Source organism: Telopea speciosissima, chromosome 3 (genome assembly GCF_018873765.1).
Source record: "Telopea speciosissima isolate NSW1024214 ecotype Mountain lineage chromosome 3, Tspe_v1, whole genome shotgun sequence".
NCBI classification, from domain to species: Eukaryota; Viridiplantae; Streptophyta; class Magnoliopsida; order Proteales; family Proteaceae; genus Telopea; species Telopea speciosissima.
Window position 1 is genome coordinate 1,525,750 of NC_057918.1, and position 22,846 is coordinate 1,548,595.

The 22,846-nt window shown below is 38.3% G+C and overlaps 1 protein-coding gene and 1 long non-coding RNA gene across 3 annotated transcripts; both read right to left on the minus strand.

Annotated features, from left to right (window-relative positions):
* Positions 1 to 1,286: 1,286 nt before the first annotated feature.
* On the minus strand, positions 1,287 to 17,188 carry LOC122654687 (ATP-dependent Clp protease ATP-binding subunit ClpA homolog CD4B, chloroplastic-like). 2 transcript variants are annotated; one of them, XM_043848897.1, is made up of 10 exons: positions 17,177 to 17,188; positions 10,353 to 10,944; positions 9,800 to 9,915; positions 9,569 to 9,691; positions 9,283 to 9,468; positions 8,289 to 8,504; positions 6,552 to 6,769; positions 3,219 to 3,294; positions 3,040 to 3,129; positions 1,287 to 2,798 (listed from the first exon to the last, which is right to left on the minus strand). In XM_043848897.1, exons 2-10 carry the CDS (start codon positions 10,915 to 10,917, stop codon positions 1,629 to 1,631), a joined length of 2,760 nt encoding a protein of 919 aa, XP_043704832.1. In that variant the 5' UTR covers positions 10,918 to 10,944; positions 17,177 to 17,188; the 3' UTR covers positions 1,287 to 1,628. The 2 variants fall into 2 exon arrangements, with proteins under 2 accessions (XP_043704832.1, XP_043704831.1); XM_043848896.1 differs by lacking the exon at positions 17,177 to 17,188 and adding an exon at positions 12,179 to 12,225 and having other exon boundaries at positions 10,353 to 10,954.
* Positions 4,308 to 5,743, minus strand: LOC122654689. The gene is made up of 4 exons (XR_006331951.1): positions 5,596 to 5,743; positions 5,344 to 5,348; positions 5,306 to 5,312; positions 4,308 to 4,562 (listed from the first exon to the last, which is right to left on the minus strand). It is a non-coding gene; the product is annotated as an uncharacterized LOC122654689 (long non-coding RNA).
* Positions 17,189 to 22,846: the final 5,658 nt, after the last annotated feature.

The window sequence follows — 22,846 nt, forward strand, 5'->3', positions numbered from 1 at the left end:
ATATAGGAGAAGTTACAAGTGATAAAGCTTGGGATAAGCACCCAAATATCCTGCAAAGTGCTTCGGAGGAAGAGGGGGTGTGGTCTAGATGGGTCTCTAATAAGCGAGATCACTAAGAAGAAGCTTCAAAAAGCTATAGATGCATTTCTGGTTTCATCTCAGTTTGGCACATTTTTTTCATATCTACTCGAATGTATCTCTCATTTTTTGTAAAGTATCAGTGGTGAAAGTATTCCTTTACATGTAGAGAAGGAAGAATTGTTAAGGAACTTGGGTCTCATCCTCAAAAGCTAACTGTTAAGGAGAAGGTGCCCAAGTACCTATTAACCCACCCATATTCTCATTCATATCCGATTTGTGGGATTATTTTTCTGCCTTATACGTGGATATCCCAACAAAGAATACCTCATCACTAGTGATACCTGGTCGTTATAAACTCCAATCATCCCCTTTTGCACCGTGCCAAACACACCCCTCCCCAATCCCAATTAAATACGACTACTGCAATGAAAAGAGATTCCTCTTTCATCGTTGGTGAAGGAAAACTCGGTCCCCAAACAAAAATGCCTTGAACTCACGAAGAAATAACCAATGGAAACCGGCATTCTCTCTCCTTACTTAGATCATGTATGGAAATCTTGCAAGATGAGGTCTCATATTGCAGAGATTGCCTGTTGCCATCTAAAGGTAGCATCACAGCCTCAGTGGGGTATCCGTAGATATGGTGATCAATCATTCCATCTCCGAGTTCTTCAATGTCATAGTAATCAACCTCTCACATCACCAGAGTAAATAGGGAACCTTGAAGAAGCCGATTAGGGATGATTGATCTAAGCCTCACCCCCCTACCCACCAGTCCATTAGTACCCGTCAGTGTCCTCTTCTAAACTCTCCATTGGAGATCCTTAAGGAGCACAGGCGATGCTCATCTTCTCTGCACATACTTAACCCTCTTCTATACACTTGGTACCAAGGTCTTTGGTTTTTGGAGCATTTGGGAATCGATCATAACCAATATAACCTTGAACCGGGACACTGGTCAAAATAATGGTAAGTACAAATATTCCCTTGTAGGTGCAAGTGAATCCTTTCAACAGAGAATCTGAGTTGCATAAGCGCTTACACCACTATGGACCCATTCCACACAAAATATACTGAGACAAATTGTTGCAACTCTTTTTAAAACCGAAAGACTTAAATAACAGACTTGCCACATGAGATAGATCATTCAACACAACATCCAACACAACCCCATCCCCCCCCCCCCCAAAAAAAAATAATAATAATAACGGAAAAATCTATAGCAACCCTGCTTACAGCAAATCCAAGAGCATATTTGACACATCCTAAATTCATCTCTGATTTATGTGTTACTCCTGTCGAGCCCCCACTAAGAAACAGTTTAAATTACATCCTCTTAATAATACCATGAGAAGGAAAGGGGGTTGGGTTGGGTTGGGTTGGGGGGGAGGGGAGAAGAAAATAAAGGGCACTACCTGGTTTGATAAGTACAACCTTACAATTTGGGCATCTACCATTCTACTTTCACTGAGCACCAGTGGAAATCTTTTCGACCAAGAGAGTATAAATAAAGATGCAAGTACTGTTTGGAGATCAGTATTGGCAGATTACAGAGGGATTGCGGGTTCAGGAGCACCACTGCTTCCATTGAGCACAGTTACATTTCCATCAGAATCAACATCCACAATAACCGAATCTCCCTCCTTGATCTCTCCTGCAAGCATCTTCTCAGCCATACTATCCTCCAATAATCTCATTATTGCTCTTCTCAATGGCCTTGCACCATAACTTGGGCTGTAACCTTCATCTACCACTCTGTCCCTAAACCTCTCTGTCACCTGAAGCTCTATTTCCTTGGCCTTCAGCCGGTCAAAGACTTCCTTTAACATAATGTCTGCGATGTCCTTCACCTCCAATTTTGTCAGTTGTCGGAAAACAATCATCTCATCCAACCTGTTTAGGAACTCTGGTCTGAAGTACTGCTTGAGCTCCTCAGTCACTAGGCTCTTTATCCGATTGTAGCTGCTATCCTTCTCATCATAGTCAAGATCAAACCCAATTCGCCGACCTCCCTTCTCAATCACACTACTTCCCACATTGGATGTCATTATTAGGAGAGTGTTCTTAAAATCCACGGTCCGGCCCTTGCTGTCCGTCAGCCTTCCATCTTCCAGAATCTGAAGCATCATGTTGAATACATCAGGGTGAGCCTTTTCTATTTCATCAAAGAGGACCACAGTGTAGGGACGGCGACGAACAGCTTCAGTGAGCTGCCCACCTTCGGTGTAGCCAACGTAACCAGGGGGTGACCCAATAAGCTTGGAAACTGTGTGCCTCTCCATGAATTCACTCATATCCAACCGAATCATGGCCTCCTCAGAGCCGAAGTAGTAGGCAGCCAAAGCCTTCGCCAGTTCAGACTTTCCCACACCAGTTGGGCCAGAGAATATGAAGCTAGCAATAGGCCGGTTGGGGTTTTTAAGCCCAACACGAGCTCGGCGGATGGCACGACTGATAGCTTTGACAGCCTCATCCTGACCAATGACCCGCTTGTGAAGTGTCTCTTCCATCTTTAGAAGGCGGTCAGACTCATCAGTCGAGACCTTTTCAACAGGGATCCCAGTCCAAGATGAGACAATATGCTGAATATCCACCTCTGTCACAAGAGGGCCTACATCACCAGCCTCACTCTCTGCCTTGCTTTTCTCCTTGCCTTTGTCTATGATATTCGCTATCTGGGTTTTGAGGTCCATTTCTCGATCCCGCAACTCTCCTGCCTGTCAAATTCAGGAATGGTGAGCCTACTAATAAATTTCAAGGTAAGCCCAAAGAATTGAAGCTAGGAAATTATCCTATGAGTTCTGAACATAAAATGAAGAATTTTCTTGTAAATACTACAATTTTTCTTCTCCCCTTCTCTCTAATAGCTTCAATCTGTTCAAGAGACTGTATTACAAGAAACTTTCCCCCACTAAGAACATGATAGAACTGAAAATAAAAAACAAGATCTAATAGCACCTTTTCAAAGTCTTGGCTGCGAACAGACTCATTTTTCTCCTTTGTAATTTGCCTTAATTCTTTTTCAAGCTCTCTGGCTTCCTCAGGCACCTGTAGAGGAGAAAGTATTAACACTACACTCTGAACAAACAGTAGTGAACCAACAAAGGTTTTAGTAAGATCACTCTATTAACACATACTTGTGCATGACGAAGCCGAACCCGAGAACCAGCCTCATCAACTAAATCAATTGCTTTATCAGGCAGGAAGCGATCACTTAAGAGCAAGAGAAAAATCATATCAGTACATGAAACAGGACTTTAATAATCAATTTCACTCTAATACAACACAAATTTGCAAAATGAGATAATTATATGGAATAACAGCATAATATTGGAACTCCTTAGTTATGTACTGAAGGGACAAATGAATTCAAGACATTGCAGTTAATTTCTCAAGATAAACAGAGGGGACAAGGATAACAAATGTAATCACAAGGTTTCCAAGTTTAGAGGACTCAAAACCCTAAAAGTAACAAATAAAATGTAGCATGGATTTACAGGCCCAAACCCTAAAGGGAGAGTGTTTTACATAGGTTTTCTCTTGAAAAACAGATCCATTAGTGTAGTGATACATCAAAGCATGCTATCACTGTGATTTGGCCAAATAATCATGAAGCACTCTTGCAATGGGTAGAGAGAAAAATAATTGTGGGAGAGGATTGGGCACACTGCCCGCTTTCTACAAGCTAGCAGCATGCATCAATGGAGAAGGCAGGATGGGCTGGGCAGGGTGGTCATTTCACAAGGGGTGGAGATAGACACATGGCTAGGCAGCCCAGCGGCATGCCCAGCTTTTTCCCAATAAATATTTATCAAAAGAAAAAAAATAATATTGGACCACATTCACTTTTTATCATTAGCTACAGAAAGAAGGACAAACTTCACCAGTTGTGCTCAAGATGTTGGACTTCCCAAATGGTGTGACCATCCTGGCCAGAATAATGAGATGAAACTTTTACATTGAATGGAAAAGAGTTTCTTCTTTACAAGGAGGAATCAGAATAGAACAGAACATAGGCATCTCTTCTCACAAGTTCTTTCATGGCAATCACCCACAGGACTAACACATGCCAAAACATGTCACCATACCTAATCTTCAGTATCAATATACAATTAATTAAAGGCCTTTTCTCATTAATAACTAAAATGTCACCCCTTATGATGTTGACAACTTGACATAATTCGTAACTTTACTTTTTTTGCCCTTTTAGTATAACACATTTTTTCCAATGAGGGCAAATATTGTCATTTCACGTGTGTACTTGAAAAAAGTGCAAGACAATGACAACTTCTAATAATGACAAAATGATAAGTCACTTTCAAATTATTTTTGGAAACACTCTTTTACCCCTGAATTAAAGAATTTTCAGGAATAAGACAGGGGCAATCAAAAGAAAGTTACAAGTTCTAAATACACCTATAAGAGTGTCACTTAGACAGTCCCTTAATTAAATGTGCATTTCTCAGAAAAAAGTGGCAATCCTTTGTCTCCTCTTTAAGGCAATCTGAAAATCCAGATTAAGGATCTCAGATGCAAGAAGGCACAATGATCAAATCTGGGATCAGATCTTAGATAAAGGAAGCAGCTGCTTTACTAAGGGAAGAAATCAGATTGATGGAAAGAGAGAGAAGAGATGAGATTGATCTTTTTGGAAAGAAAAAGAAGAGGAGAAGAAATCAGGTTTGGCATACCAATACCATATGCTCAACACCACCAGAACTATTAAAAATAAGAAACTCATACTCTTTAATCAAAGCATCTCTAACTGATGGGGAGGTATTATATATATATATACACAAGGTTTAGTATCCTTCCATATCCGCCGATACTAGCCGATACATATCTCATCTTTGGTACCGATACAATACCTAAAAAAAGTGGTATTACTAAATGTAAGAAACCTCATACGTATATATAATCAATTGAATGCCCTTGTCTTGTCGAACTTTATTCTCCTTTTATACATGATATGTTTTACATATTACTTATTTATTGGGTTTTATGCTTCAAAACTGTATTTTGCACATATCCTAAGCATTTCCATATGTTTCTTGACCATTTCCATACATATCTAGCGTATCTCGCATCTCTCAGATTATTATACGATACGTCTCTTAAAACCTCCCTTCCGATACGATACCCACTACTGATACTTTAAACCTTTATATATATAAAGATCTCCTCAAATTCCTAGATAACCTCATAAAAGGACACCTAATCATACTTACATACTCAATAAAGTAAATAAACTCAAAACAGAACTCTTTCTAGCTATCAAGTATTCTAATCTAACTCAAACACTCAATTTAACTACTAATAGTGCATTAACTTTATCCCCACTTTGTAGGCTAATAAAGTAGGCTCATTACAATGAAACTCTTGAAAATAAAAGGCCCAGCCTATAATATAACTACCCAAAGGTCAATTTCAGCCCACTGGACTGCCACCAGCACCTTATGGATCTCCCAAGCTTGCGCATAGGCCTTGGTATAATGTCTAATGCAACTGCATCACTCTCATTGTATGAAGATTCAAGAACAGAATCATCTAAATATGGATACCACCAAGCTAAACCATCTTTTCACTATATTCATCACACTCCCAAATGTACAATGTATTAGAAAATGCATTAATAACCAGACATACCCCATTACATATTTGACATACACGTCTAGGGGGAGGGGAATGGGTGAGGGGATTCAACTTGTGGAATTCATATATACCACAATACTCAACTCAAACCTTATCCCAAATAAATGGGTCAGATACACGGACCTTGTTTTGTCATTCAACTCTATTCAGAGCCACAAAAGTTGTCAACCCTCATCCATGCATATCTATTCTCACCACTCCTCCCAAAGTAATTTAAGAATTGCCCCTTGCTCTTTTATTTACTCTAATTTGAATTGTATCACACCTTAGTCCTTACCAGTGCACTCAGAACAACATAAACATACGACCTCAAACCACACTTTCAATTTATCGTGTATCACAGCTACTTATAAATCAGCTCTAATATGTACATTCATTATTTATCTTGTTTAAGAAGTTAATGTAAGGGGCACTCCGATGGTCCAGTATGAGTGGGTTCATCAAGCTATGTCAATCTTGGGTGGAACACATCCATAGGTCACCAGACCTAGATAATATGCAGGTTGGTGATAGTCAAGCTGTTCTCCAGGAAAGGGCAAGGAGTGTTTCCTAGTTCGAGATGTAATTGCCATCTTATCATCAAGTATGTCTACATCGATCCATATGCACTGCTTACTTTCACAATAAGTAGCAGACTGGCAGCTCATAGATCCCACCAGTTGAAAGGAACATTTACAACAAAACAAACTTCAGATTATTCTTTTATTTTTTCAAAAATCCTATATTTAAGTCGTACACAGCTAGATAGACATTCGGCAATCAATGCCTAGAGCAGGGTAGAGCATTTGAGAAGGATAAAATGAAGATAATTAAATAACCTGATGTACTGATATGACAGCTGTGCAGCAGCAACTAGAGCTTCATCTGTGTAACGTAGCTTGTGGTGAATTTCATAACGCTCTCGAAGTCCTTTTAAAATCTGTATGGTTTCATCAACGGTAGGCTCTGGCACTTTCACTGGCTGGAATCTCCTTTCCAAAGCTGGGTCTTTCTCAATATGCTTTCTGTATTCATCTAATGTTGTGGCACCAATACACTGCATGAATTAAAATACATTATAAGCTTCCTGACCATTCTGATTTGTTTGATAAAGTAGTTGATAACAACCTAAATTGACAGTGCTGATCCAAAATCAGAGAAAATTTTATCACTAGGGGAAAAAACTGAAAGGCGTCTAACAAAATTTCAAACTAACAAGTTGACAACTGACAAGTTAAGAAGACACCCAAGGAGAATCATCATATATGATCGAAGACTTTATCAATACAAAGTATACAGTGGATCTTGACCACATTTTGAGCAGCAGAAAGAATCAATTCATTAATGTTCATGAGTTACATGAGTTGTTAAATATCAGTACAAGACATATCCAAGGAGATAAAATTATTTATCAATAAAGTATACAGTAGATCTTAACTGCATCTAGAGCACTGGAAAGAATCAATTCCCTAGCATTCATGAGTTTCATCATTATAGAACAAAATGGATACATCACAAAAAGACTTCTAGAGACAAGGAAGGATAACAATTTCCTGGAGATTCATTTTATATGTATATTTCCTCCAAAAAATATCTGCTCAAATAAATTTTTTACTATAGACACAATAAATCAAATAGAAATTTGCATGTGGCAAACAATAAGACGTCTTCAGCAGGTGTGATGGAAAAGGAAAATGGAATACTTAAATGAAGCGGAAAGCATACAGTAGAAACAAATATATCACTCATCGGTAAATTAATAGAATTCTTATAAGGAGATAAGATATGCAATTTTAACGCCGAGTAAAGACGAGGTCAGTGTTAAAGTGAGATTTCATAATTCTGCCACAACACAGAATTGTACCCCCACAGTACAAAACCTAGAAGAGAAAAGTTGTCTTGCTTTGGAAAATATAAATATTTGCTAAAGGAAAAATACTACAGAAACTAAATGGCGACTTTTTCGTCTTGTAAAACTTTCCAAAATGGAACATTAGAACAAATTTATCCCTTTCAAAGCACATATAAGGAACCAGACACACAATAAATGTGGTTAACAAAAAAATGAACCACACCTATCCCCAATCACTTGCACTGGTATTACTGTACAAGACACAACCCACTTATAGCAATAATACTCTAAGAAAAAAGAGTTCCACCCCTATAATGGATTAGCTTCCATTTCACCTCCCTTCAGATCGTGCCTAGAGCACAAAGATTTAATCTCAAGTGGAACTACTGAACTAGTGACATTTGCAATCTTAAATTCAACTAAATGAACCATTGACAAACCAAATGAATCACAAGGCACTCGGAGAAAATGTGGTGCACTGGGTAGACCATGCAGGCTGCAACTAAGAGTCGAGAACAATATCCTGGCACAGTACCAGAGAATTAAAAAAGGGGGGAAAAAAGGTAAGACCACATTCGATGTTTGTTTCCCAAGCAAGCAGCAGCTCATTATGTCGGAGAACAGGGCTTACATGAAATCACTAACAATTGGTCTACAAGGACAAAGAAGCAAATAAGCCATTTAAGGATGATATGATTTCATGCATAAAGCGTGACACAGTTACCTGCAGTTCACCTCTTGCAAGAGCTGGTTTCAAGATGTTTGCAGCATCAATTGCCCCTTCTGCAGCTCCTGCCCCGATTAAAGTGTGAACCTCATCGATAAAGAGTATAATCTCATCACTTTGTTTAATTTCTTCCATCAGCTTCTTTAACCTTTCCTCAAACTCTCCACGGTATTTCGTACCAGCAACAAGAAGGCCCATATCCAGGGTAATCACCTGAATGGCACAAAAAAAAAAAAAAGTTGGCGTAATAATCTTATGAATGTAGATGACACAAGTCCATCTTATTAGAAGTCAATTAACCATCTACATATGGCCATCTACTTTACTAACCACTTCAAATTTTTTATGACCTCCGTAAAGAAGGTAAGGGATCAAAACAGAAAGATATATGGATGTAACTGCAAAGATTGCATGATGCAAAAAACAGTTATAAAAATCTTTCTATAGAACCCTTTGTGGGTCGGGGTAATTGTAAAGCATCTTGAGGGTACAGGCTGCTTATTTGGCCATTGTTACTGCAATTTACATTTCCCATTAAACAAAAGGAAGATAACTACTCATCAAACCCCACCATCAATAGATCAGTTTGAGGTCCCTAACGGATTATGACTGACACAGGAATGGTTTGCACTTCTTACAGAATAGAAGAGATGAGATTAAGCAAAATAGGTTGCAGTAACTTACATTCACATTGCATACCCTACATATAAAGGTTTCACATTTTCAAGAAAGACCAATACCAAATATATGTTTTCAATTAGCATCAAAACCCTTAAATATCATCTTTCCTCAGCACCTCTCTTCCAAATTGTTTCACAAGATCACTTGCTCATAATTGCATATTCCCATTTACGTAACTTAGAGTTATATTACAATATTCTTATATTCTCAAAACTTGCCACATTTGACACGTAGTATCCATGCCAGTGCCAACATATGCAATTCTGTCCAAGCTAATTTTTTATACCTAGATTATTTTACAAAACCTCACCTTCTTCCCTTCAATTGTTTCTGGAACATCACCATTAGCAATCCGTTGAGCAAGCCCTTCAGCAATTGCTGTTTTCCCAACACCAGGTTCACCAATAAGACACGGGTTGTTTTTTGTACGTCTACCCAAAATTTGGGTTACACGTTCTATTTGCGGTTGCCTTCCAACAACAGGATCAAGTTTCCCCTACAAAATTTTTGGAAAATTAAAAAGGAAATTTAGCTTAAAGGAAACCATTATGGAACACATCAAAAAGATGTCATAAATGATAAAAACAAAAACGCACCTCCTCTGCCATCTTTGTCAAGTTAGTTCCATACTCTTCAAGTGTTGGCATCTTATTGCCACTGCTTCCACCGCCAACCCCAGCACCTACAGCTTCTGTGCTCTCACCAACCATACGAATAACCTACATACACCAAATTTGGATACTGATGAAATAAGAATATGCTGAAGATGGATGCCCTGAACTATATTCAAATGCATACACAACAAGGTAAAAAGTTATATCGCTTGCCTGCGTACGGATGTTACTTGGGTCTGCACCTAGGTTCTCGAGCACGCGAGCTGCAACACCTTCACCCTCTCGAAGCAATCCCAAAAGCAAGTGTTCGGATCCAATATAATTATGACCTGAGATACATAACCATTAAGGTTCTAACTTATTCATAAAGGAAATTAACAGTAATAAAGAAAGAACTTATAAGTCACAGCTCTGTAAATAAAGGAAATTATGTGCCCATAAACAAGTTATTTTCTCCTTCAAGGCAATCTCATTACTGATGAAATAAGTACCTTCCATCATGGGTAAGAAAATAGACTGGAAGAAAGAAAATAAATCAATGAACCTTGGCGCAATAGTAAGGCCGGTCCATTAGGTCGCAGGTTCGAGTCGTGAAACAGCCTCTCCGAAGCGGGGTAAGGTTGCTTACATTATGACCCTCCCATCCAGAGAAGGGTTGATTCAAAGGGTTGCTGACAAACCATAAAATGGATAGGAATAGGTAACCAATACCTAAAGACATGTTACATAAATTTCAGTTTCTTTATAATGAAGTTCAATAAGTTACCAAGTTGTCGTGCTTCCTCCAAGGAAAGTTCTAATACACGCTTTGCACGAGGAGTAAATGGTATCTCCACCGCAACAAATCCACTACCCCTACCAATAATCTTCTCCACTTCCACACGTGCATCCTTCAAATTGATGCCCATGGATTTCAAAACCTTAGCTGCAATACCAGTACCTTCACCAATAAGACCCAACAGAATTTGCTCGGTCCCAACAAAATTGTGTCCAAGCCGTCTTGCTTCTTCTTGGGCAAGCATAATAACTTTAATAGCCTTTTCTGTGAAGCGCTCAAACATTGCTACAGCTACTCCTCGACTGGCCTTCCCTCGTGGAACAGAGATAGCAGCAGCCATCTTGGAATAGAAATTACAGTTAGACCTTCCTATGTTGTATAAAGCATTGGATCCCCGCAAGCCTGAAAAACTCCGCAGCCTATTGGAAGGGGCTTGCACATTACACATCATTTTCACAGTCCTTTTAGTCTTCCAAGATCCTCGAAGTTTGCCATTACTTTCTCCATAAACTGCAGCCGGAAAGTTTGTTGACTGAAGTAGAGCCCTAGCCATAACTTCCACTAACAATAAGACGACCTACTAGTACTACCTGCACACAAGAACACCAATAATGGTGATACTTGAGTAACAGTAAACACAAATGATGACAAGTACCAAAAAAATATCAAATTAGACTCTCTGTCCATACAAGTTAGCGTAATATATCTGGAAGAAAGATGCATCATGATATCATTGAGTCTCACAGAAAAATTCTATTTCCAGTTTCGCTTCCACCATATGAAAGAGGTTGCATATAGAGGTACATGCAAGCATTTCGTTAATAAGGCATATAAATCAACTTTTAGACATTGACAAACAATACTTAAGCTCCCATCAAGAAGAGAAACAAGCAAGCATAAAACTGCCACACCCTTGAAGGCATCCCTTCATGAGTAAATATTTCCACAGGTTCTGGCTTTGCATCATGCTACTTATTGCCTGAAGAAATTTAAATGCATGGCCAAAAGCCAAAAATTAATCATGTGCCAAATCCCACAAGCTTTCCTTCTGAATTCAAGTGTCCCTTGAATCGAAAAGGGAAAAACCAGACAAAATTGGCAAAAAGGATGCAAAGAACAAGTCTGGAGATTAAAATCTTTAAACAGAAATCCATCCTAGGAAACAGCAACAACAAGACTTCAACAGCAATGTGAATTTCGGATTTCCAACCCAAGAGGCAACAGAATGACACTCGAGAGTCAGCAGAACCAACGATGGACACTGCCCAAATAGTAAGTCCTAAGTAGCAACTTAAGACATGAAAGGCCTACCCAAAGTTGAAACAAGCATCACTATCACAATCAATATTTTAACTCAATAAGGCTGTGCTACAGAAATCCAGAGCCTATCCACACAAGATGGAGAGGAAATTCTTGGGACCCGATCATTGCATCTCTTGGCGGGAGCATAAGTTAGCTGAGTTAGTCCAATACCATGCTTGTCAAGTAAAATTTCATTTGTCCAAGAAGTAGTACTTCAGAAATGATTAGCTTCGAAAGGAAGAAACATAATAATAACGAATCTGATCTCAAATACACAATCCGGAACCAACCAATTGAGCAAATAAAACATAACAAACCGATCTAATAAACATACCTTTATGCAACCAAAGTGACATCTTGAAACCAAGAAAATAAAAATTAAATTCATGATATGCTAGGGAAACAAAATTCGAGCTACATACGAAGAAAATCATGAAAACTACTTTATCTTATAAATTAAGAAGCCCTAGAAATAAAGAATTGAAAAGATAAACCAAACAAATATAACTCACCTTGAAAACCCTAAATCAAACTCCTCAAAGAATAAACCTATCAGAAGAAGAGGAGACTACTCCTTCTCATCTATAAAGATCAAGATAAAGATGAAGACAGAGAACAAGATATGGAGACCGCCTTGTTGGAGGTAGTGAAGGGTGGACGGAGAAGGATAGAGAGTTGTGGAAGATTATTTACCGTAATTTTGGGGAGGGGATTCATGCACGGCACCTCACCCATACACGAGATTCTTCAAATAAGGGGGAGGGTTTTGGTAATTTCCACCCACATTGGTCTCCATCACACGGGGCTATTTTTTTTTTTATTATTTTATTTTAAACCAACGAGAGGAAGATATTTCTTCTTTGTTCTTCCCTAATTTCCCCTACGGGGTCAGGTTCGTACAATGACAAAGTCCAATCTAATTCCGCCACGTAGTAGAATGAAGCGTCCAGTCACTTTATGTTAAAAGACTTAGGACATCCCTTTCACCGTTCAATCCGAACCTTCGATGGGCTTCGCTTGTAAGCTCCTCCACGCAACTCGCTGGATCTAGTGGATAAAAATTACATCCTTAATTCCTTATAAGTTATTATGTCTCTCATACCCCCCAAAAAAAATTTTATTATGTCTCAACCGACACAAAATAGGCATTACAACCCCCTCCCAAAAAAAAAAAAAAACATATAATAGGCAATAAATCTATGAAAATGCTGACAAAGCATATTGTGTACGACTAAGTTTTTCTCCACTCCTATTTCCCTATTGGCTAGGGGTGTCAATTGATTGGGTCGATCGATTTTCTCGATTTTCATTGGATTTGAGTCTAATCGATCCCCGTCCATTTAAGAAAAAAAATTCTCTCCAATTCCCTATGTGCAACGGTGCAATTTGGGATTGAAAACTTCACATTTGACAGGCGCAACATCAAACAATGTTGAACTCGAGAAGGAAGGAAAAAAAAATTGATTCAATCGACCTTGGATCATTGGATGTCGTGCCTACCAGGTATCGACCTCTCAAATCGGAACTGCACCACACTCGATGATCAAGGAATTGGAGAGGATTTTAATCCTCAATTTAAGGTCTCCTATCGTTGCCACTCGTGTCTATAATTGAGCCTCATAGGCCGAATTTTTATCGTATGCGGTTCCCTGACCGGTGCGGTTCGTTCCCTAGTGCCTCTCACAAGAGGAGGGTGGACCCCACCCGGGCAGAGTATTCGGTCAGGTGCCCCGGGTGGATCCCACCCCCTCTTGTGAGAGGCACTAGGGAACTGCTCCGATCAGGGAACCGTAGACGATAACGATCCTCATAGGCCACTCCATAGATGGGTTTCTATTCGGTTGGTTATCAATTCATTATCAGTTTCAAGGTAATCAAAACTTTTGGGATTGGTGTGTGGTTTGTGTCATTACACTTTCATCACAAAAAAACAGAAAAACCAAAGAAAACAAATTTCCAGGTAATCAAGCATTAAACGGGTTAATGTCTCAAAGTTCATCTCCAAGGCTAACCATAGAGCACATCTAATTGCAAGGACCTCCCTTATAATAGCCGAGCCAAAGTGAAGGGGTATGGAACGGGCTTTAATGAGAGCATCAGAGTGGCTTCTACCAATCACTCCCACCCCTCCTTTAGTAGCACCTTTAGGAAGAGCTGCATCACAATTCAGTTTAACCACACCCACTGGAGGGGGTTCCCAAAGCCGACTAGGGGGAGGGACATTCAGTCTAGCCCCAAAAGGGCTAACTTGTCGTTGCTCAGCCGAGGTGAATTCCAAGAAAGCTTTCTCAGCTACAAGGATGACATCTGAGGGCGACCACACCTTACCGCTGAAGACCTGATCATTTCTCGCCTGCCACAGGTACCAACACAAAAAGGAAGCTCTGGTGGAATCGGACTGCTCTAATGCGATTGGTTTTCTTGTTGGTGGGAAAGCATCGGGTTGGGAAGCGAAAGACCTGGTTGCAGATGTATTCAGTCTTTCGGCTTCTTTCTCTTCGGTTTCCTTTTCCCTTGTTCCTAGGGCTATGAATGTGATCTCAGATGCCCTAGCTAGGAAGGCCCTGTCTATTGTGTGTGTGATAGACTGGCCACATTCCACGCAATGGCTTCAGCATCTCTGTGGGGCTGAAGCTGCTGGTTGTACACACCCCTTTGTTCAATAAATTTCCCATTTACCAAAAAAAAGGGGTTAATGTCTAATTGGGCTTCAAACAAGCATTGTATAGACTATAATCAGGCTAACGAGCTTAAAGAGTCTAATCAGGCCATAAATTGTCTTAATCGAACGACCATCGAGCAACTACCTTCCATCAAGAACGTATGATTATTTATTACTCAGCAAACGGTGGCTCGAAAGCTGTAGTGCACTAGCATGCAACTTATAAGCGCACTCACGTGCAACAATGGTCTACATACGATAAGCTAACACTCATGGAGCAATCAAACAAGTGCGCCAACACACCACGCTAGCAACCAGAAAAGTCTTACCCTTCAATGGGGCCAGTCTCAAGCTTCAACCGGTCAGTTCAGGTTGTTGAGTCTACATATGTGGGACAACTTTTGACACCCCTAGATTATGTGATCATGCGATTGGACTCTCATGTTGTCATTAACTCCCACCTTCTATTGTGCAAGATCAAAATTCCCTTCCATGTCAATTCGATGGTACTAATGGTCATGTAATTACAACGGTGAATTGAGAAATCGTAACCTTTTTTATTGATTCTTATCATATTCTCAATAATTTTTTCAAAAAAAAATAAAATGAAAATGATCTACCATTATGTCACTACAATGGTGAATTGAGAAATGTTTTGTTGAAACTGAAAACAATAGGTTTTTACCCTCTTTTTAATGAGAAAGTGTGTTACACTCAAAGGGCGAAAAAAGTTAGACCACAAATTATTATTATTTTTTTTTACCAACTTTAGTGGTAATTAGATTTTTTTTTTCAAAAAATAAAAGGGGAGAGTTTTCATGCACTGCCGCATAAAAGGGGGAGGGTTACAATGCATCAATAGGGGGCTTTTAGTTATTTCAGCCCCCTATTGTATCATCTCATGATTGTTGTTTGACCATGCACCACACATTTTGCCAAAATAAAATAGGGGAAAAAGGAACTTGTCCGGGAGCATGGCTCCTATGCCCAGACATAGGCCCTTGCGAAATGACTACTTGTCACCCATGAAAAGTGGAGATCCCACCCCTATTAATGTTTCCACACACGCTCCTATGGCTCTATGCTAGCATAGGTAAACCACCCGTACAATATATTATCTTTTCAAGTTTTATATTTTGTTTGACAAGACCATCTCCTTTTTGGTAGCAACAATGAGTTTTAAATGAACTCAAGAACTTATCAAATAATAATCACATCCTTCTTTTCTTTCCATCTTTGTAAAGAGTCTTTAATTAATTAAAGGGAAACAGTTTTTTGTCGGGGAGTGTGGCCTACGCAAGTACTCCCATGTGTCTTTCTCTCTTTTCCTTAAAACAAGGGGACAGAGGTGTCTTTTCACATGGAAAGGAGAGAGATAGACTTATGGGAGTGCTGGCATAGTCCTCACTCCCGGACAAAGATCTTTTCCCCTTAATTAAATATAGTCCAGATTGCTCAAAGATATGTGTTTTCTTTTATATTTTTATTTATCATTGCCTAGTACTCATGTATTGCTTTCACCACAAGGCCGGGGGTCAATGAGACTACGCACAAGGACATTGACATGGATGCAATTTTTTTTATTTCACATAGAGTAGGGTAATAATTTGAGGTGCTCATGTGTCTTGGCGCAAGAGTCACGCAACCAACTACCGTACTTTTTCCTTTAAATTAAACTCATACTTGACATAAGAATGGTAAAGGCTAAAGTGACATTGAAAGTTAAGCCCCATCTAATTAGCCATGTGGCAAACAGAACAGATAGACTTGCTCTCAATCCTCCAATTTCATGGACATATAAATGTCAAAATCTAAATCTTTTGGGGTGGCTAAGAGCCGGTTTTATTGTCTGGGTTTTTTTTTGGTAATCATGCAAACTACACACCAATCCCAAATGGCTAACCAACTTTAGGGACTGCGGAATGGCAGATTTTACAGCCTTAACTTGTTTTTATCATAGCATTAATTTACAGAATTGATTTATCGAAAAAAAAAAGTTACATAATTGAAAAATATTGCTTTAGACATACATGTAAAATTTCTAAAATGCACCTTATTGTCTAGAAGTCTTAATGGTAGAGGGTTTCCTAAAAGCACCGTGGCCCATGTGCAATGGAAGCGTGCATGGAAGCATCAACATGTGTGGGATTTCCGTATTTTGTGGGGTTTGGGATGGTCATTCACACCCCTTATGTCTAGGCATAGGGCCACGTTGTTTTTCAGGTTTCTTTTTTCCCAAACCAAAATATAAGCCTTAGCTTTTATTGAAGGGTCTAGGGGTCACTACGCCTAGTGAAGTATAATGATTCAATATTTGCCACTTGACAGTATTTTTATGAGTTAGTCCATGTGATAGAAGACCCCACATACTGGGCAAATTTTAGTCCATAGTAAGCAATGAAAATTGCTCAAACTCCGATTCAAAGTTGTAGTAGAATTACCAAAATACCACCAATTGGAGATGAATATAAAATACAAAATGACATCTTTGTAATGTTAGTTATTTCCTCTACAAAATTAAAGTTGAAATTGTATCAATGAGATGCTTACCTAGTCCTCTATCACATGGACTAACCTATGTACTGCCATGTGATAAATAATGAAACATTATACTTCAATATGCATAGTGATAGAAAAGAAAACCCTTTACTAAATTTAGAAAAATAGTTTGTTTTGAAGCAAAACTACTTAATATTTTAAAATAGAGATATGTTTTGTACATGGTCATGCATGTCGTACAACTATGCACACAACCATTGAATGGGGATGAGGGAGTGAACCGTAGACTTTCATCTCCCATCCAACGATTGTGTATTTTTTTTTTGTTTGTTTTAGTAAAGAATCCAACGAATGTGTATATGACATTTACTAAAAAAAAAGTATATGATCGTGCATATTGGCTTCAAAATATTCTGTATAAAAATAAGTGGTACGTTTTTTGTTGATCTCGAAGATTTTATTTTTGATCCGGTGGTACATTTTTAAAGTATTTAATAGGGAAAATGGGAAATATCAAATAAAAGTTTGCTACTTTTCTTTTATTGTGTCATTTTGAAGTACTTGGAATTACCTTTCTACCACCTCGAAAATCATAGTAATTGGAATTTCGAAGCACTAATTGAACCAAGAACGGCATAATTGACCGAACCCTTTTGGGAGTTATGGGCTCCCAAGGACCCAAACGTTTTTGGACCGAGTTGCACTTGGACAAAATTTGGACCAGGTTAGACTTAATTGAGCCAAGAACGGCATTCTCACTCTGCTCAAGCCATAATTCCGTAAATAGTGACTTGCCCATTGCTGACGAAGTCTTTTTGTCCACGGAGGTTGTCTACTACTATAAATACAAATCTTTCTTAATAATTGAATTAGCTTTAAACTATCTATCGCAAATGCTCAATCTTTAGTTATGGCATGGTTTTAGGTATCGGTTTTAGATTGACTGATCCGTATGGATATCTGCTGAGGCCGATATCGATTCTTGATCGCTCCTGTGTCAATTTAATGGTATGGATAAGATAAGAAGAATATTTTCTATATGTTTTTTTATAAGAAAATCAAGGGCAACACCATCCGTTACCATGCCGATACACTAATTCATATACAATCTCATATCGGTTTCCGAGGTGATCGATCCCAAATTCAATTTGTGAACTTAAACCATGGGTTAAGGAAATAGATTTGCACTTCCACATCCATGGGTTGAGGATGTTCTTCATCACCACAAAAACCTTTAGCTCATTCTAGCCTATATGGAGCAAGGTCTTTATCAAATAAAGGTTATGTGCGCTAAGAATAAAAACTTTTTGAGATAGGAATGAAAATTTAAGGGAAATTGCCATACATAGAAAGGCCTTTGACTGAATTTAAACTATGAAATTTGACATGTGATCAATATAATCAAACCATAATTTCACTATTTTTTTTTTTGGGATAAATAATCTCACTACTCTTAATGATTATTTATGTTATATAGTTACACATGTTTGGAGGGGGTGGGGGAGGAGTACAAGATCATCATCTAGGTAATTCATCGTCCAATTAAGGATAAAGCGGGAATAATGATATATAGGGAGAAAGTTCTCTATCCGGGAGTGTGGCCTATGCTAGCACTCCCATGAGTGTATCTCTCTCCTCCCTATATGAAAAGACATCTCTACCCCCTTGTTTTGAGGAGGAAAGAGATAGACACATGGGAGTGCTGGCATAGGCTACACTCCCGGACAAAAAACTATTTCCCATTTTTTTTTGGTTGAAACGAGAATAATGATATGATTACATATATGAGAGCACAATGATATGATCACATATATGAGCACACATAAAACACACATTTATGTCAGGCACACAAAATATAGATTTACGTGATTTACCCAAGGTGGACTACGTCAATGATAAGATGAGCTTCTACTATTCCGATGAAAAGAATTACAAACCCTTGATCCCTATATATAGGGTATTTTGTATTACTATATAAAGAAACTCTAATCCCAACAAAAGGTCAAAATTGTCCATAATATAAACGACTCCTAGAACAGTAAACTGGACGAGGATATCATTGATTCAAAATGGTTGGACGTTCAAAAAAATTTAGAGGCTGAATTCCTTTTGCCGGACATATCAGAACACAGCCCAATCAAGCCCAATATTTTAAGAGTACTGCAATTTGGGCCGAAGCCCTTCAGATTCTTTGACTCCTGGATTGCTGCAAAGTTGAAAAATGTCGAGAAAAGGCTTTGGAAATGGAATAAGATGAACCGTTATCCCCTCCAATCCCTCACATGGGGGCAGAAATGACCACTCTAACCTCTATCCGAAAACACTGCCCAAGGTAGGATCCACTCCCCCTATTAGAGGAATTGGAGATGCCCGCGAATTGGAGGTGATAATTAGTGCCTTTGGTGATGTTTTTGAGAATGTCAAGGTATCTGAAAGAGACCATCAAATTCAAGAGTCTCTTGCTATGGAATCTACCAGTGAGCATCTAGGGCTAGACGAGAGAAATGGGGCTATCAAACCTTCTTGCAGCTTTGAAGGTGGAAGACTCTATCCTAACATAGGAATCCAAAATGAAATGGCTATTAACTTGGGTGCTGTAACAACCGTTTATTTTCACAAATCAATGAATTGTAGACAAAATGTCAAATCATATTATCAAAATCAACAAGTTAGATCATTTAGTTTTTGAAGATCCCAACACTATCAAGGATCAAGCCCAGCCCAAGCCCAAGTCCAACCTGATATTGGGTACAAGATACCTAGCCTAAGCTCAAACTAATCAAAATTGTTTGGGCCCACAACCAATCTAGAGTTTTTTTTTTCTTTATATGTTGGGTAAAATCATAATAAAGATGTCTATTTGCATTGATATGGATACATACCATCATTGAATTATGATTCCCAACTCCCAAGTGCCAACCTTTAATTGTGCCTACATTATTGGAATATAAAGTTAATTGAAACAACCTAATATAAGCGATAAGGTTAAGGGGTTCTGCACATCCGATTAGGTTGGGCTGGCCTAAAAGCTCAAACACTATTTATTGGGCCTAGGCTATTACCTTGGCTAGACTAGACTGGAGTTGGGCCTTCACCTTTATGAAATATGTTTCCTCTCTTCTCTCTTGTGTACTATATCAAATATAGTGTCAAAACTCACCTCGCGTTTCTTTATTAATTTCCTTGAATTATCTGTCCATATGTAGAATCAGGTATGTCAAAACTATACGTGAAAAAATAAATATATTGAGATATTAAAAGTTACATTCCTCCACTTAATTCAGATTTTGAGTTAACTAACCCTCAAACATAAAGCAAGAGCACCACTTCTATTAGAAGGGTTTGCTCACCAAGGGTTGAGCTGTATTCATAAAAATAAAAAATAAAAAAAACTACGTGTGAGATGCATGGAAGAATGCAAGCTAAGAGATGACAAAATTGTCCAAACAGAATTGCAGGCAACGTGTGAATTGTCTATAATATGTAAGATATATATAAACAATAGAGATGGAGTGATGATGGTGGAAGGAATGGTAAGGGTCAACTAATACATGTGTAGAGAGAGAGAGAGAGAGAGAGAGAGAGAGAAAAGATGATAATATAAAACACAGAAAAGCATAAACAGTGGATATTGTTTGTGTATAGATTAAAAGAAACAAGACCCTCCAGCTCGTGCACATTAGAGTTGTCTCAGCCTTGTCTCCTCATTCTCAATAAGATGACAACCTTCTTATTCTTCTTCTTCTAATATTACTAATAGTAATAATAACTCAGTTTTAAATTTTAATTATTTTAAGATATAAATTACTTACTTTAATATTATTTGTTTCTTTATCTCCCAATGTGCTTGGCTTATATTTTTTTAATGTTAAAAGAGTTCACGTAATGATTCTAATTAATTGTTAGCTTAGCTAGGTAGCATAGGCAACCAACTAAGTCCTTCAATTCCTACCTAATAAACTTATGGGAAGCAGTTTTCTGTCCGGGAGTGTGGCCTACGCCAGCACTCTCATGTGTCTATCTCTCTCCTCCTTAAAACAAGGGGGTAGAGATGTCTTTTCACATGGAAAGGAGAGAGATAGACTCATGGGAATGTTGGCATAGGTCACACTCCCGGACAGAGATCTTTTTCCCTAAACTTATATAAGCATTCGTGTGGTGGTTCTTCGCCCTTAATTATGTGGCTTATTTGGTTTTTTAAATATATATATATATATTTGGGTAGTTGAGCTAAAGACCAACACTCCTCCTGTACAAGGTTCAAGTCAGTGGAATCGGCAATGGAATCGATCTCCATATATTTCTGATTTTGATTCAACTGAAATCACCCAAAATCCACCTAAACCATAGATATGACCCCATTTTTTGTCAATAAGAATCAGATCAGCCGATTCCTATCCAATTTGATCGGTATATCAACAGTCGAATTGCGATCCAATTTGACTGGAATCAAGGATCCAATTCCGGTTCCTCAAAACAATACTCCCATTGTTGAGGAGGGGCAGAGAGGAATCCTGATTGATCCAGTTGATTCCGGTCCATATCAGATAAAAATTGGCTTGGATCGGTCATAGAATCAGTGTTTTAATGCCTTGTAGGGCTTTCTTGATTGGATCACATGAGCAGGATTAGATCAGAATCAAGATCATTTTAACCGATTTCAATTCAAAATGGCCGATCCAATCTTAATTCTTGAAACTCTAAGCATAGGGCATGGACCTAGACCCATGGATTGAGGTATTGGTATCACATTGGCCGAATCATATGGTATCGGTCAAAGTTGATATCGACATTTAGCCGATCCTAGATCAGGTATTAGTATCAGATCAAAGGTAAAATAAAAAAAATCATAAAAAACTTTAACTTTAATACAAAGCAAAGATAAAATTGAATGATCCAAACCAATACCGATTGATCCAAATCGATATCCACAGAGATCAATACCAATATCTCAATCCCTGTCTGGACCTGGATTAGTGGGCTTACCAATCACCATCACCACCATCTAATCCAGAGTTCCTTGGAAACAACGATTAATTAAGTAATTATATACCTTTTAAAACATAATAAAGCAACCAAATTGAGATTGACATAAGTATGAATGAATACCCTTTTTCTTCTTTATATCAGCACAACTTCACTTTCACTTTGTTTATGACAGTTTTACTTTTAGTTAAACAGGTTATTACCCAAAAAATTAAGCAAGAGACTCACAATACCATTAAATATTCCAAAAGCCCACAAGAGATTAAAGCCGCACAAGGTGCAGTAATCACAGGATCAATGATCTCTCGCGTGGTTATCTTTTGGGGTGGGGTGTTAATTAGTCCACAATGACTTTCTTAGTTAGTGGAGATAATTAGGAATTAGTAGATAGGGATTAGGGACCATGTGGTAGAGGGAGCGGATGGTGGGAGCAGGATTTTAAAATCGAAATTGGGGGTTGAATCGGTTCTTGCCAATTTCAATCAAAATTGGTTCAAAAAATCTTAGAGTCAAATCATCATTATTCATCAAAACCCTCTCTTAGCTCTTAGGGCTTAGGCTTTAGTAGTAGTAGAGTTGCACAACCCAACTTTATTGTGGATGGAAAACTTTGCAACTGAGATATTAAATGAGAAATCTTTCACCTTTTTGAATTACTTTATGTGATGTGGTTCTATGAATGGCCTATCATCAAGGAATAGTTTTTTTTTTCGTATATGTGGCTCAAAATATTTGTCATGTGGCTTATATGATTGAATTAGGGTCTTAAAATTGACATTTGTTTAATTTAGATAATGTTTTGTCTATCAAATTGTATGAATTGCAACATCATCTTTTCACAATAATTTCTAGATGGACCACCTAAGAACCTCTTCTTATTCGATCTTTGTCAAAAAAAAAAACTTTTTAAATTATTTTGTTGGATAAATAGCAAAAGATGTGTACATGATCATTTAAATTTGGGGAATACTAGCACAATCAGGGTTTGAAAAATCGGATACGATCACCCTTGGCCGATCTTGGTTCAATCTGA

What these genes read in the sequence shown, in the direction of transcription:
- LOC122654687 (XM_043848897.1), bottom strand. Translation starts at nt 10,917, where the DNA reads ATGGCTAGGGCTCTACTTCAGTCAACAAACTTTCCGGCTGCAGTTTAT. An exon ending in TGACAAAGATGGCAGAGGAG is followed by an intron (nt 9,469 to 9,568) that starts GTGCGTTTTTGT and finishes AAAATTTTGTAG; the next exon opens with GGGAAACTTGATCCTGTTGT. An exon ending in GCAGCCAAGACTTTGAAAAG is followed by an intron (nt 2,799 to 3,039) that starts GTGCTATTAGAT and finishes TGAATTTGACAG; the next exon opens with GCAGGAGAGTTGCGGGATCG.